At 47.5% G+C, this 16,827-nt stretch overlaps 1 protein-coding gene and 1 non-coding gene across 2 annotated transcripts; one reads left to right on the top strand and one right to left on the bottom strand.

Annotated features, from left to right (window-relative positions):
* Positions 1-26: 26 nt before the first annotated feature.
* On the bottom strand, positions 27-99 carry TRNAM-CAU (transfer RNA methionine (anticodon CAU)). The gene has a single exon. It is a non-coding gene; the product is annotated as a tRNA-Met (tRNA).
* A 4,694-nt stretch (positions 100-4,793) lies between these two features.
* FAM83A (family with sequence similarity 83 member A) lies at positions 4,794-15,428 on the top strand. The gene is made up of 4 exons (XM_028738562.2): positions 4,794-5,634; positions 7,285-7,452; positions 10,464-10,588; positions 14,172-15,428. Exons 1-4 carry the CDS (start codon positions 5,152-5,154, stop codon positions 14,719-14,721), a joined length of 1,326 nt encoding a protein of 441 aa, XP_028594395.2. The 5' UTR covers positions 4,794-5,151; the 3' UTR covers positions 14,722-15,428.
* Positions 15,429-16,827: the final 1,399 nt, after the last annotated feature.

Genomic DNA, 16,827 nt, shown 5'->3' with positions numbered 1-16,827 from the left:
GAGGGTTCAGAAAAAAGTGCTGCCGTTGCCCCGTGTGAGGCTCGAACTCACGACCTTCAGATTATGAGACTGACGCGCTGCCTACTGCGCTAACGAGGCGCTCGGAGCGGTGTCGCTGCAAAGCTCCATGTGAAACGGGGAAACCCTAGACGTCAGCTGATCTTTCCTGCCCTGTAAGGTGGGGAGGGGGCGGAGACAGTGAGGTTTGCAGCTACTGATCTTTGCAAGCTACAAACAGTAGGGCTCTCTCCCTTCCCAGCCAAACACCCTTTCTCTCCCCCGCTGGTTTCAGATAAAATAAAATGCAAAACTAAAAGGATGGCCCTGAAATAAACAAATGCATTATGTTGCAAAAGAGCTGCCAATTCCTTGCTGCTCCAAATCGTTGCTTAGCAAAAATAGTTCCAGATCAGGCAGATCTGCAAAGGAGGATGTTGTTGTTGTTTAGTCGTTTAATCATGTCCGACTCTTGGTGACCCCATGGACCAGAGCACGCCAGGCACTCCTGTCTTCCATTGCCTCCCGCAGTTTGGTCAAACTCATGCTGGTAGCTTCGAAGACACTATCCAACCATCTCATCCTCTGTCATACCCTTCTCCTTGTGCCCTCCATCTTTCCCAACATCTGGGTCTTCAGGGAGTCTTCTCTTCTCATGAGGTAGCCAAAGTATTGGAGCCTCAGGATCTGTCCTTCCAGTGAGCACTCAGGGCTGATTTCCTTCAGAATGGAGAGATTTGATCTTCTTGCAGTCTATGGGACTCTCAAGTGTCTCCTCCAGCACCATAATTCAAAAGCATCAATTCTTTGGTGATCAGCCTTCTTTATGGTCCAGCTCTCACTTCCATGCATCACTACTGGGAAAACCATAGCTTTAACAATACGGACCTTTGTTGGCAAGGTGATGTCTCTGCTCGGGTTAAGTACTTAATTCCTTCTGGAGGTCCGTTCTTAACCTGAAACTGTTCTTAACCTGAAGCACCACTTTAGCTAATGGGGCCTCATGCTGCTGCCGCGCCGCCAGAGCACAATTTCTGTTCTCATCCTGAAGCAAAGTTCTTAACCCAAGGTACTATTTCTGGGTTAGAGGAGTCTGTAACCTGAAGCATATGTAACCTGAAGCGTATGTAACCCAAGGTACCACTGTAATTCAAAAGCATCAATTCTCTGGCGATCAGCCTTCTTTATGGTCCAGCTCTCACTTCCATACATCACTACTGGGAAAACCAGAGCTTTAACCGTACTGACCTTTGTTTGCAAGGTGATGTCAGCATACCTAATGGCTTTGTATCCATGACCAGAAGCTGCTAGGAAGTCCATGAGGCAGGATGTGCTTTTCCTCCCTCCCATTGGAATCCGGAGGTAGACTGCTCTTGAGCGGGAGGTTCCATTGAGCCAAGAGTCAGGGACAAGCTTCTCTTCCACGGCTTTGCTCTTCGCCTCCCCCCCCCCTTTTAAAGCCAGCTACATACCTTGTGAGAATGAGCGCCTTGCACCTTGTGTGGAATATTTTATTTTGCTGGTTCTGAATGCATAGTGGATGGAGGCCAGTTCTTGTAGGAGAGAGAGAGAGAGAGAGAGAGAGAGAGGATTCCACTATCCAATTATGTCAAATGCTTTCAGAAGATCTCAATGATTTGCATGTCTTTTAGATGTCCTTAATGTTTCAAAAATTAAGGGGGGTGGGTAATTGCATTTTTAAATTTTGTTGTTGTTTAATTTCATTTTTAATTTGTTTAATTTCCGTGTGCGGCTCTGGCTTGCCAGAGCAGCGATGTCACGCTGGCCACGTGACCCGGAAGTGTCTCTGGACAGCGCTGGCCCTCGGCCTCTTGAGTGAGATGGGCGCACAACCCTAGAGTCTGTCAAGACTGGCCCGTACGGGCAGGGGTACCTTTACCTTTTAATTTCATTTTTAATTTTTTTGTTCCTTTGGGAAGAAGGACTAGGATAGAAACTACATCAGCAATAATAATCCTGCTTCCCCAGCCCTATTGCAAGCCCCAAAGGCTGCTGGCCATTAATGCAGGAGAGGAACTTTTAAAAAGCTTTTGTAGGATCTGGGGGGGACACTCAGTGCTGGATTTACATATAAGCTAAACAAGCTATAGCTTAGGGCCCCACTCTCTTGGGGCCCCCCAAAAAAAATAAAGGGGGGAAATCTGGATGTACATTTCCAAAATATAAGATAAAAAACAAATAAAATAAAACCTACACACAGCAACAGCGTTTTGTGTTGTGTAGGCTCCTATGATTTACGTAATGGGCCCCGCCTGCTATCCTGCTGCCTAAAATATCACTGGTTTGCTCATTTCTATATATAGGGTGCCTACATTCTGCATGTGCAAATAGCTTTAGATACTATGAGGTCCATAAATTACCATATAGCATATATTCAACACAAAAAACAGCACAGACAATTTGTTGATGGCAAAGGACAGCTGGACATATAAAGGGCCCCATTCCCTTCAGTAGCTTAGGGCCTCATCAAACCTAAATCCAATCCTGGTGACTGTAATTGGAAAAGGACCACCCCCAGACCTTCAAGCAGGGGAAGGGGGAATACAGATGTTCCTGAACTCAGAGCCCCATCATTGCTGAATAAAGGGGAAAGATTATGGGTCAGGGTGTGTGTGGAGAGCCTGTTTATAACAGTGCTGAGTTTTTGTTGTTGCTGCTGTTTCACTAACGTTAAAATTGTTTAATAGATTATCAATGCTGTATTGATTAGTTAATATGGCATTTGCTTTAATTGTGATGTTTAGCTTATTTTTTTAATTGCTGCTTTGTTAGCAGTGTCTTACAGATTGAAATTGCTTCATTGGTGATTTATTGATTATTCTGTATTATTTACGCTGTATTGATGTTGTACTGAAACTAAGTTAGCATTGTACTATTGTCGACCATTTCCACACACACAACTTTTCGTTCTTCAGTACAAAATTCCCTTTTCTATGCAGCTGGGAGGGGGGGAGCATTTGCTAACAAAGCAGCTTTCTAGTCTCATGTCTTTTTTCCAATAGGTGTGCAACCTTCGAAGCATTTTTATGTATTTATCACAGACAGAGCCTCTAGGCTTTCCTTCAACAGCTGCATTACAAACAGCAATTGAACAGGCAAAGCATTTCCACCCCTGCCTTTCCATGCTGGGAAAATATTTAGCATTTGAATATTTGCCTTTCAGGCTCCTCTTAGGTGTAGGAAATGGGGGGAGCACACCTAGAAATTCAGATCTACTTACGGCTTTTCATTGCTGAGCAATGCATGATAACACAGCCTGCATGATACAAAAGCATTTTAAAAGACCAAACAAGAAAAGGCCCCAGTAATTTAGGCATATGTCATACATTTTCACATTTCAGCTGGTCTGATACGAGCTGACAGGCCGCTATTTACCCGTCCAGTTAATGATGCCAAATGACTCTCTCCCGTGTAATTGCCTTTAGCAGGTTGCTGGCTAATTGCTTTTTTTGTTGTTCCTGGTGCAGCTGCAAGCAGATGTTGAGGGCAAAACTGTGGTTCGTTAATGTCAAGTTAACTAACTGGACCTTAAAGGCTGGTGCATGATTGAAAATGGCAGGGAAAGGATCTTCGTATATTGCTCCTCACATACACTTCTGCGCTGGGACTTTCTGCTCAATGGTTTACAGCAGGCTGTGATAATTAGAATTGCTAAATGCCTTTCCTTTTTAAAACTGGCCTCCTCAAGTTTTGACCCAACAAGCCCAGCACAGCCCACCCCCGTGTTGCTATTAATTACAATAACAATAAACTACTGACATATGTCAAACATAAATGCTCTTCATTAGAGAATAAACACATTTTCCTATAGTTTTATCCCTCCATGTGGTATAAAGGTAAAGGTAAAGGGACCCCAGACCATTAGGTCCAGTCATGGCCGACTCTGGGGTTGCGGTGCTCATCTCGCTTTATTGGCCGGGGGAACCGGCATACAGCTTCTGGGTCATGTGGCCAGCATGACTAAGCCGTTTCTGGTGAACTACAGCAGCGCACGGAAACGCCGTTTACCTTCCCACCGGAGTGGTACCTATTTATCTACTTGCACTTTGATGTGCTTTTGAACTGCTAGGTTGGCAGGAGCAGGGACTGAGCAACGGGAGCTCACCCCGTCGCAGGGATTCGAACTGCCGACCTTCTGATCGGCAAGTCCTAGGCTCTGTGGTTTAACCCACAGCGCCACCCATGTCCCTTCCATGTGGTATAACCTTGTTTAAAAAATAAAATCAAACCAGATCCCCTGTAACCTTAATACCAAGCTTTTATGCAGACATGGGTATGTGTGGAATAAACTTGCAACCTTCGGTGATTTAGTCTGGCCGTCCCCAAACTGGTGCCCTGAAGATATTTTGGATGCTGACTGAGCAAGCTGTTGTGGTCCAACACATCTGAAGAGCACCTGTTTGGCAAACACTGGATGAATTGAGAAGGCAGTGAGTGGTCTTCAAACTTTTTCTTTTCAGGAAACAAGTTTCCACATCTCTTGGTGATTCTCTAGCTGTGGACATCTTGCAAGGGAGCTGGACTAAACATGACCTGCACCACACCTCTTTAAATCTGTAGGTGTCTGTTAAGACTGAGCTATTCCAATGTTATTCAGAAAGGCTGCTTCTGCTTTCGCCTGGGCTCTGCCTTGCCTTGCCTGACTGAATGACAGGAGAAAAGGAAATCAGTTGATGAAATCATAATTGGATAATGAGCATCTGGTGGGTTGTTCCCCCCCCTCCTTTCTTTCTTGGTCCACCCACCACCCACTTTCTTGGGCCCCGAGGAGAAGGTGTAGCTTTCTCAGATGAGCAAACTCATCAGCTTGGGACACCTGGAGCATAATCGTTACTGAAGTGCCTCAGCTAAGCTTGCTTGACTTCTTCTCTTTAGAGAAACACCCGCACTGTGGAATCGAGAAGAGAGGTGGTTAGGACAATTCGCCTTAGGCGCTGAGGGTTTGTGGGTTTCTTCGCTAAGAAATTATGCTCTTGACAAAAGAGAGTTTGCAACCCGGCACCTCCAGGTGCTGGATGTGGGACCCTACACAGCTTGCAAGTGGTGTGGTGTTGTTGTTTGCCTAAGCCAGTACCACGCCAGGCCAGACCGGATCCAGCCCTCTGTTCGAGCGCATGGGCCTGGTGAAGAGCCATGAATCGATCAAGACACATGGGCAAGATCCGGAGGCGGCTGGAGGACGTCAAAAACTGGTCCTTCCGGCTGGCGAAACTGGATTTCAGTCACAACGAAAGTGTCCGGCTGGCCACGGACGCCCTCTTAGATGGCGGTCTCCAGTCTTATCTCAAGGCCTTGGATGAAGAAGGAGAAGTGGACTTCTTGTCCACAGTGGAAGCTCAGTACATCAAGAGGAACATGAGGGAGCCTTACTACGCCAGCGACACGCACCCCGATGGCGAAGCTGGGCCGAGGCAGAATAATGACACTAGGTCCCTCCAGTCAGGGACGTACTTCCCTCTCATCTCAGAGAGCAGCGAACCGGCTCTTCTCCACACATGGAGTGCGTCCGAGAAGCCCTACCTGAAGGAGAAGTCCAGCGCCACAGTGTATTTCCAGACGGATAAGAACAGCAATATCCGGGACATCATACGCCGCTGTATCAACAAGACCAGTCAGGTATGGCGGATGGGATTTGGGTGGGCAAATGGGCGAGCTTCAATGCACAGGCAGGCTAGGCCTGGAGAGGCAAGGCTCAAGGGCTGTGGTGGGTCAGGCAAGGAGACCCGGGTTCAAAGGTGCTGTGAAGCTCACTGGGTGACCTTGGGCCAGCCAACAACTCTAAGCCCAAGCTGTCTGGTAGGGTTGTTGGGAAGATGATATGGAGAAACGGAGAGCCATGTACGCCATCTTGGAGGAAAGGTGGGATAGGAATGCAATAATAAAACATCAAATGAGCCGAACGAAATAATAATAAATAAGCCAGAAGCTGTGTCAGAGTCGAGAGCTGTTGTATGGTTTCTGATTTGGTGAGAAGGACGGTAGATAGCTCAATCAGTAGAGCACGAGACTCTCAATCTCAGGGCTGTGGGTTTGAGCCCCATGTTGGGTGAAAGATTCCTGCATTGCAGGGGGTTGGACTAGATGACCCTCGGGGTGCCTTCCAACTCTACAATTCAATGATTTTTATGAGCTGAACGTGTCAGCAACACAGTGGACATTGTACCCTCTGCAGGTCATTTGGGATATAGGATGAACCTTAAACTGAATCATTGTCTACACTGACGGACAGCAGCTCTCCAGGGTTTAAGGGAGGGGATGGTCCCAGCTGCACCTAGAGGTGTTGGGGTTTGAATTTGGGACCTTCAGCTGCAAGGCAGATGCTCTACCTCTGAACTACGGTGTGCTCTGTTTGCATGTAAGCAGCAAAGTCCCCATCCTTCCTTGCTTAATATGTGGCCAGCATCCTTCCTTGCTTAATATGTGGCCAGAGGGGACGGACGACAATAATCTTTGAGAAAATCTTGGTTTCAGATTTATGGTCATTTCCTCTTACATTTTAACCTGAATGAATACAGAGCTTCCTTTTGGCAGGGAAATTGGACCTGGTATTTGCCTTTTCAGGAGCTAGCTAGAAAGGCGGTGGGGAGAGCATTCTCTACAGCATTTTGCAAGGATTCAAGAATACACATGATACCTTTGAAGCATACTTTGCAAGGCTGCTGGGAGGATGGCTGAGTTAAAGCTTGCTTTGAACGCTCAGCAAGTTCTGAATAAATAACAGTGGTACCTTGGTTCTCAAATGCCTTGGTTCTCAAATAACTTGGAACCCAAACACTGCAAACCCTGGAAATAAATGTTCCGGTTTGTGAGCTTTTTTTCAGAAGGCAAATGTGCTCTGTTTTGAGTGTTATGCTTCCGTTTTGAGTGCCACACTTCCATTTTGAGTATTACGCTGAGGTCTGTCTGTTTTTGCTATTTATTTTGTGCTTTTGTGTTTGTGGCTCTTTTGGGGGGGAACCCAATTCAGCTACTGATGGATTGCTTGTGTCACTGCAGTACATTGCTTATTGCTTTCATTTAATGTATCAATGGTCTTGTTATATAGTAAAATTTATTTTGCATTACTTTCTATGGGAAAGCGTGTCTTGGCTTTGGAACCCTTTGGTTTCGGAACGGACTTCCGGAACGGATTAAATTTGAGAACCAAGGTACCACTGTACTGCCACCGGTCTGCTTGGCAGGTACGATGTTCCCAGGTCCTCAGAGTGTATTTCAGCTTGGCCTTCATCTGCCTCCCTCCCTTCCTCCTTCTGGACCCCATCCCAGGTACTGGCTATCCTGATGGATGTGTTCACTGACGCCGAGATATTCTGCGACGTCTTGGAAGCCGCAAACAAACGGAGGGTGTTTGTCTACCTGCTGCTCGACCACAGCAACCTAAAGCTCTTCACCGAAATGTGCGACAAGCTCCATGTGGCTGAGGGTCACTTCAAGGTACTATTGCAGTCTCTTGTCCATCTTCCTCTCCAAGCCCCAACCAGCTTGAATCAAAACACAGCAATAGAAAGGTTGTTTTGGTGTCTGTGTGTTGTCTTGGCTTAGCTTGTTTTAAGTAAAGGAGTGGGGGGGGCACCTCATCCTCATTATTATCTGACAGCCTCCAGCTTAGATGTCTTTAAAAGAGGACTTTGTTTTCTCTAATTCATGGAGAATCAGTGCGGATCCACACCATGCTTTTAAAAACACATGTTTAAAGCCAAATAATCCTGGGAACCACAATGCAAAAGCATTGTAAATTGTATGAATGTTAGAATGATGCAGGATATAAAGATAATATGGCATTAGTGACATAGCTGAAAGGAGCAAAAACTGGTTTATAAGAACAAAGGTGAAGTTAGAATAATGTTATGTCAAATTCAAATAATTGATAATAAAGGGAAAAATTGGAGACATAACAGTTGAAATGTATAATACAAAATAAGATTTAAAAGAAGGTGAAGTATTGCTGAATAAGATTTTGTAAAAGGGAACACAGAAAAGGGAGATGTGAGGGAGTCTGGAAGGAGGGCTATGAAAATAATATCTAAGAAATTGGTTTTTTAATGTTTTTTATGTCTTTTTTCTTCTATTTTGTATGGGGGGGGTTTTACTGCGTTTTTTTCTTCTTCTTTGGCTTTGTTGATTGATTGTGATGGTGTTTTTTCTTTTGGGTTGTGAGTGTGAACTTTGTTTTATTGCCTAAAATCTTAATAAATATCTTTTTTTTAAATAATAATAATAATAATAATCCTGGGAACCACAGTTTCCCCCTCGCGGAACTACAATTCCCAGCACCCTTAACAAACTGCAGTTCCCAGGATTCTCTGGGGGTTGCCATGTGCTGGCAAACATTTCTGACAGTAAGAGCTGCTTGACAGTCGAACGGACTCCCTCAGTAGGTTGTGGACTTCATTGGAAGCTTTTTGACGGAGGTTGGATGTCTACCTGTCGGGGATACTTTGGTTGAGATTCCTGCATTGCAGGGGGTTGGACTAGATGATCCTTGAGGTCCCTTCCAATTCTACAATTCTCTGTGCTTTAAAAGGGACGCGGGTGGTGCTGTGGGTTAAACCACAAAGCCTAGGACTTGCTGATCAGAAGGTCGGTGGTTTGAATCCCCGCGACGGGGTGAGCTCCCATTGCTCTGTCCCTGCTCCTGCCAACCTAGCAGTTCGAAAGCACGTCAAAGGGCAAGTAGATAAATAGGTACCGCTCCGGCGGGAAGGTAAATGGCGTTTCCGTGCACTGCTCTGGTTCGCCAGAAGCGGCTTAGTCATGCTGGCCACATGACCCAGAAGCTGTACGCCGGCTCCCTTGGCCAATAAAGCGAGATGAGCGCTGCAACCCCAGAGTCGGTCACGACTGGACCTAATGGTCAGGGGTCCCTTTACCTTTATGTGCTTTAAAGGTATGGTGCAGATCTGCCCTGAGACTATCGGTGGTTGCCAACCCTGGTGGCTTTGTTCTACCTCTGCTGTCAGAGACAGTACACTTCTTGAAGGTGTACTCTCCAAAACCAAAGTCCTGCCTTATGCTGGTTCTGTTTCCCCCAGAAACCAACTTTAAAACAGAACTATGCTATCCAAGCTAGTGTCCATCAACCAGTCATGAGACAGTACACTTCTGTTGTAGTTAGGGCTGGTCCTATATCTGATGACGTGGCCAATTCAAGGTAGCAGATTATTTCGATGAGATCATCACAATGCTGTCTAATCTTCCTTCGGCTGAAGGGCTATGGTTCACCCTTGGCCAGCCCTCAGGGCTGGAGGAATATACCCACAGTGGGTGTGACCAAAAGCAGGTGTGGACCCCTCGCACATTGGCACAAAACATGCCACGCAGATACAAACAGGACACGCAGCTGCCCAGGTCAACCGCTGCTCATCGAGCGACCCATCTGCTGACTAGGGAGGGGGCAATTAAGATACATCCCCCCCCCCCCAGTTTTTGGGCTGTTGGCACAATTGCTGAGTTGAGTGGGCCTTGGGAGTAAACCACGCCTGGATGGCAAACCGTCAGCTCATGGGGTTGTGTGTTTTAGTAGGAGCAAGGAGATAATATGTCAGGGGATTTAACTAGTGAATAGATCAAGAATAAAATCTGTATTGGGCAACATTTTGTAACATTTTGCAACATTTTGAGGTAGCAGAGGCAACTGGGAAAGCAATTTGGAAAATATCTGAGGGGCTCCACATACTTTCGTAATTCTCTGGCCGGAATGGGGCATGGGGCAGGATTCTAGGGGAACTCAGAAGTGCATCAGAATGCAAGTGGTATTATTTACAAGTATCTATAAAAAAGTAAAGGTACCCCTGCCCGTACGGGCCAGTCTTGACAGACTCTGGGGTTGTGCGCCCATCTCACTCAAGAGGCCGGGGGCCAGCGCTGTCCGGAGACACTTCCGGGTCACGTGGCCAGCGTGACAAAACTGCATCTGGCAAGCCAGCACAGCACATGGAAACGCCGTTTACCTTCCCGCTAGTAAGCGGTCCCTATTTATCTACTTGCACCCGGGGGTGCTTTCGAACTGCTAGGTTGGCAGGCGCTGGGACCGAGCAGCGGGAGCGCACCCCGCCGCGGGGATTCGAACCGCCGACCTTTCGATCGGCAAGCCCTAGGCGCTGAGGCTTTTACCCACAGCGCCACCCGCGTCCTATAAGTATCTATACAAGAGCACAAATAAATAATGGAAAACAATTAATAACAGCTTCCAGAGAAACAGGCACGCTAGTCCTTTCGCAACAAAACCAACCCAGAATCTTGTGGCACCTTAACAATTTTTTAAAAGTTTTTCTGGACTTTAGTCTGATTCGTGAGATGCACAATAACCGTCAATATTTATATGTCAATATTTTCCTCCAAGGAGCTGATGGCTCTGCGTCATTTTAACCATGCAACAACCCTGTGTGGTAGATCAGGGCCGAGAGATTGTGACTAACTTGTAGCATTCTTTGATAACTTCCCAGAATATTTCCGTGCGGAGCGTCACAGGGGAGGTTTACTGCGCCAAATCGGGCCGAAAATTCTCCGGGCAAATCCAAGAAAAATTCATCATCTCCGATTGGAGATACGTTCTGTCTGGATCGTACAGGTAAGCTCACCTGCTACATCCATTCACCCCATTGCAAGAAGGTTGTGCTCACAGCTGTCTTCTGCACTGAAGCTTGTAGGAAAAAATAACTTGACAGTTCATTTGCGCCGCTTGACTGGTGAGAGGAACAATTTAAGCAGATGGGCAACAGCAACTGCTGCCAGGCTACTACACCTCGCTTGCTGCTATATACATTTTTTTAAAAAAAAATCTTCCATGTGACTATATCACAAGCATAAATATCTCTAATAAACATTAACTTACTAGGCTGCCAAATGCACAAGTTGGCCCGAGTGCTTCTGCGTATTTGGGTTGCCAACTTACTAAAAATAATGTTTGAAGTTACAAGATGCATTTTAATCTTGACAGGGACAGCAACAGTTTTCAGTCCACTTCATGGGCAACCTTTCTGGAGAGCCCCCACCAAAAGGCATATGCTGTATCAAACAAGTAGCCCCATCATATTTCTAAATGCATACTTGAAGCAACAGCACAAAGACAGTTTAACACGCTGTTTAGTCATTTAGTAGTGTCTGTCTCTTCATGACCCCATGGACCAGAGCACACCAGGCACTCCTGTCTTCCACTGCCTCCTGCAGTTTGGTCAAACTCATGCTGGTAGCTTTGAGAACACTGTCCAACCATCTCGTCCTCTGTTGTCCCCTTCTCCTTGTGCCCTCCATCTTCCCCAGCGTCAGGGTCTTTTCCAGGGAGTCTTCTCTTCTCATGAGGTGGCCAAAGTACTGGAGCCTCAGCTTCAGGATCTGTCCTTCCAGTGAGCATTCAGGGCTGATTTTCTTCAGAATGGATAGGTTTGATCTTCTTGCAGTCCGTGGGACTCTCCAGCACCATAATTCAAAAGCATCAATTCTTTGGCGATGGTCCAGCTCTCACTTCCATACATCACTACCGGGAAAACCATAGCTTTAGCTATACGGACCTTTGTCGGCAAGGTGATGCCTCTGCTTTTTAATATGCTGTTTAACATCATACAGTATTAAATTTGAACAGTTGACCTGGTGTTCCGACAGCCTTCATACAGGTGTAATTGTTTGTGGCTGAACTTTTGCAATTACTCCTCTTTTTGGGTAAAATAATAATGCAGTGCCAGTACTCATGAGAGAGGTACTGGTACTCTGTACCAGTGAGCACCAATCATCATCATCCTCATCATCATCATCCCTGCTTGCAATCATAGGGGATTGAGGAGCGTGATTTAGAGGTGTACTCTCCAAAACAAAGTCCTGCCTTATGCTGGTTCTCCCCCCCCCCCTCCCCAGAAACCAACTTTAAACAGAACTATGCTAGCTTTGGGCTAGAAGAGATCTTCACACCCAATTAATTTTCTTACAAACACACACAAATGCATCTGCCTCGTCATGACATTGATATGCGGCATTAAGCAATATCTGGCACACCTGCCTGTGTTTTAGCTATGCAAGGCTAAATTATGCAGAAACCTAAAATCTCCCCTCAAGCCCCCAAACGATGCATGTTGAAAAACAGCTGGTGACAGTAAGAAAACAAGCTGAAATCGGGATTTTCCTCCTTTGGTTAAGAATGGGCAGAGCCGGTTAGGGGATAGGAAGCAGGTGGAAAAACCCTCTAGCTCTTGGGGATATTCCAGATCCCTTACAATTCTAGCCAGTTTTACTTGCAGAGGGGTAAAGAAAGCAACTTTTATAAACCCATGCAAGCCATTTTTTCCACCCAGTTGCTCAACAAGAAGAAAACCTGGGCACTTGGAACTTCTTTAGTCTAGTAAAATTGCAAGTCAAAACACTTTTTCTTATATAGCCTGGGCTAGCTCAACCAGTAGAGCACAAGACTCTTGATCTCAGGGCTGTGGGTTTGAGCCCCGCCTTGGGCAAAAGATTCCTGCATTTCAGGGAGTTGGACAAGATGAATCTCGTGGTCCCTCCCAAATCTATGAGTCTATGACTTGACCGGTTTCCTACAGGCATCTGGTTGGCCACGGTGAGAGTAGAATGCTGAACTAGATGGGCTTACGTTCTTAAGTCCACATCAGTCCCTTGAGTTATGTGTAGAAGAGGCTATGTGTTGGTGCTGACCATTAAATTAAAGTGTTGGTAAGGTAAAGGTGACGCAGGTGGTAAGTGTTGGTAAGGTAAGGGACGCAGGTGGCGCTGTGGGTTAAAGCCTCAGCACCTAGGACTTGCCGATCAAAAGGTCGGCGGTTCGAATCCCTGCGGTGGGGTGCGCTCCTGTCGTTCGGTCCCAGCGCCTGCCAACCTAGCAGTTCGAAAGCATCTTCGGATGCAAGTAGATAAATAGGGACCGCTTACTAGCGGGAAGGTAAACGGTGTTCCGTGTGCTGCGCTGGCTTGCCAGAGCAGCGATGTCACGCTGGCCACGTGACCCGGAAGTGTCTGCGGACAGCACTGGCTCCCGGCCTATAGAGTGAGATGAGCGCACAACCCTAGAGTCTGGCAAGACTGGCCCGTACGAGCAGGGGTACCTTTACCCTTTACCTTTTTAAGGTAAAGGTAAAGGGACCCCTGACTATTAGGTCCAGTCGTCGCTGACTCTGGGGTTGTGGTGCTCATCTCGCTTTATTGGCCGAGGGAGCCGGCGTACAGCTTCCGGGTCATGTGGCCAGCATGACTAAGCCGCTTCTGGCAAACCAGAGCAGCACACGGAAATGCCGTTTACCTTCCTGCCGGAGCCGTACCTGTTTATCTACTTGCACTGGTGTGCTTTCGAACTGCTAGGTTTGCAGGAGCAGGGACCAAGCAACGGGAACTCACACCGTCGTGGGGATTCGAACCGCCGACCTTCTGATCGGCAAGCCCTAGGCTCTGTGGTTTAACCCACAGCGCCACCCGCATCCCTTAAGTGTTGGTATTGACCTGTAAAACCCTAAATGGCCTCAGCCCAGTATACCTGAAGGAGCTTCTCCACCCCCACCATTCAGCCCAGACACTGAGGTCCAGCTCCGAGGGCCTTCTGGCCGTTCCCTCACTGCGAGGTTACAGGGAACCAGATAGAGGGCCTTCTTGGTAGTGGCGCCCGCCCTGTGGAACGCCCTCCCATCAAATGTCAAGGAATAAACAACTACCGTGGTACCTCTGGTTGCGAACGGGACCCGTTCCTGAGGCCCGTTCGCAACATGAAAAGAACGCAAGCCGCAGCAGCGCATCTGCGCATGCGCGGGTTGCCATTCGCCACTTCTGTGCATGCGCATGATGTCATTTTGTGCTTCTGCACATGTGTGAGCGGCGAAACCCAGAAGTAACCCTTTCCGGTACTTCCGGGTCGCTGCGGGACATAACCTGAAAGAACGTAACATGAAGCGGACGTAATATGAGGTATGACTGTATCTGACTTTTAGAAGACATCTGAAGACAGCCCTGTTTAGGGAAGCTTTTAATGTTCGATGTTTTATCATGTTTTTAATATTCTGTTTGGAGCTCCCCAGAGTGGCTGGAGAAACCCAGCCAGATGAGCAGGGTATAAATAATAATAATAATTATTACTATGCCTTTCTAAGTTGTTAACCTGGATATTTTCCCCATCTTTCCTCCACTTCGCACCCAACCGCCCGCCTCCTCTTGCCTCCCAGCTTCACGTGGTTGTGCGGCCAAGTCCACCGCAACTTCCTCTCCAAGTTCACGGGCCAAGTGGTGGAGCTGTTTGACGAGGAGTTCCGGCACCTCTACGCCTTATCCAAGCCTGTGGCCGGGTTGAGGCCTCCGTCACACACGTCCCTCTTCCTGCTCAACAAGAGCACGGCAGCCACCCAAGGCAGCCTCACCAACAGCAGCAACCAGGGCAGCCTCCGCACCCCGTCGGACCCCTTCAGCTGCCCGTCGAACCACAGCGGCTCGCGAAGCAGGCAACCGCCCAAGGCTCCTGTCCGCAGCAGACACACGGCGTCACCATCGCCTCTCAGCAGGGTCCATTCTTTCCACGGTTACACCACCTACATGAACCCGCAGCCAAACGGCATCCAGGTCAACTACTACCACCGGCAATACATCAGCGACTCGCCGGCGGTCCTTTACAACAAAGTCAACATCTACAGGCCTATGAGGATGAGGCAAGAGGATGTCAAAAGGGCACAGATGAACCCAGTCTGGAGGTGCCTTCACAATGCTAACCTGCTTGGATGACTTGACTGGGGCCAGGGGTTTGCTGTCTTTGTGGGAATGCTTAGGGATGCGGGGGAGGATATATTGTCCAAGATATCTTATCCCAACTTGTCTTTACAAGTTCAACAAAATCAGCAGAGTTAACATTCCCCCCTTTTTAAAAACACACGCACTGCAGATAGCTTGCTCAGACTCGTTAGAGTCTCTGTAAATATTTCCTAGTATTTTCCCCATTTAATCCCTCCTAGAATAAGATGCTACACAGTCTTCGGTAAAGTATAAAACGAATCCCCATGACGGGGTGAGCTCCCATCGCTTGGTCCCTGCTCCTGCCAACCTAGCAGTTCGAAAATACACCAAAAGAGCAAGTAGATAAATAGGTACCGCTCCAGCGGGAAGGTAAACGGCCTTTCCGTGCGCTGCTCTGGTTTGCCAGAAGCGGCTTAGTCATGCTGACCACATGACCTGGAAGCTGTACGCCGGCTCCATCAGCCAACAAAGCAAGATGAGCGCCGCAACCCCAGAGTCGGTCACGACTGGACCTAATGGTCAGGGGTCCCTTTACTTTTACCTTTAAAAAACCTGCAATCCCTGGTGCCGTATCCTTTTGGGTCGCTGAGGCTACGTATCCACGGCATCTTCCTCATGTATATTGCTTTCATGTATATCTGCTCTTCATTTGTACTTTGTGTTTCAGCATATGCGAAATTAAAAAACCTTGCCGGAAACATTTCCGCCCAGCAAGCTGGAATTTTTTTTGCTCAGATGCAACCTTCGGCATAGCGGTGCACTGAATTCCACCCTATATATGTTGTTGGCAGCTGTCTGTCTTGAGAGACAATGGAGTGCACCTCCGGGGGTGAGGTCAAACTGCTGCATTAGCAGCACTGAAGTGACCTCCTGTGGCGCAAGCCTGGGCCTGTGTGTGTATGGAGGTCCTGGGCTGCCCAGACGACAAGACCCCCCCTCTCCTTCTTGCTGATGTGGTCCAAAGATGTCTGGCACCAGCTTGGCTGCAGGAGTTGGATGGCATACACGGTGCCATCCAACCATCTTAAGCAGGGGTCAGCAACTTAAGGTCCATGGGAGGTTGTTTGACTGGCCCATGAGCCGCCCCCAAACCGAGCCGCCCACTCGCCTGCTGTGCTAAACCGGCGCAGCGCAGCGACCTGCTTCTGCGGCGCCAGAATTCATGTCTGCGCATGCACAGACGCCAGAAATCGCGGGCGCACACGCCATGGAGGGATCTCTGCAGGACCAATCCAGCCCAGGCAAGATAAACCTTGCTGACCCCTGGTCTTAAGAGACTCCACTCTGGATTTGTGTAGGGTTTAATCCTTAGCCGTTTCTTCTCCCAAAGATATCCCACAAAGGCAGCGGAGGTTTAGGATCAGAGTTTTCTTTCTCCTAAATGGGCTCCTCTTCCAGGTTGACAAGACCCAGCTGCCCCACACTTCCCTCTGCCTTTATGTAATAATAATAGAAAATCATTAAAAACAGTGTCCACTAGCCGATAGGAAAACATTTTGGAGGACAGCTTTTTGAGCCACAGCCCTCAATCACCCCCCCTTTTTACACTTCAGCTACACCTACCCTGGGGAAAAAAGTGAGCCACCCCTATTATTTTATTAGTATTATTTATTAAATTTGTATACCACCCCTATACCTGTAGATCTCAGCGTGGTTACAACATAAAATCACAATATAAAGACACAAAATACATAATAAAAACAAAAGCAACCCAATAATCCCCTCTTCCACAACACATTTAAAAGGGCATTAGCTGTCAATCAGCCAAAGGCCTGGTTAAAGAGGAACGTTTTTGCCTGATGCCTAATATATGAAAAGCTGCTATGTAGAATGTCAAGGTAACTGGATCTCCCCGTTACCTGACCGTTTACCTGGAAAATACCAGGGACTGAACCATTAACTATCTGGAATGTGGACTGTTCTGAGATGGGAAGCATAATATCGTATTGGCCCGGATATAAGCCGCACCTGAATATAAGCCGCACCTTTAAAATCGGGGAGAGAGAAATTAACAGAATATAAGCCACTCGCCTTCCTCGCTCTCTCCCTTCCCAGCCTTGGGGGAGAGGACAGACTACGTATGGGGAGGGCACCATT

This window comes from Podarcis muralis, chromosome 8, assembly GCF_964188315.1.
Source record: "Podarcis muralis chromosome 8, rPodMur119.hap1.1, whole genome shotgun sequence".
NCBI lineage: Eukaryota > Metazoa > Chordata > Lepidosauria > Squamata > Lacertidae > Podarcis > Podarcis muralis.
Note: the sequence above shows the minus strand (reverse complement) of the source record. Positions and strands in the feature narration are given on the sequence as shown.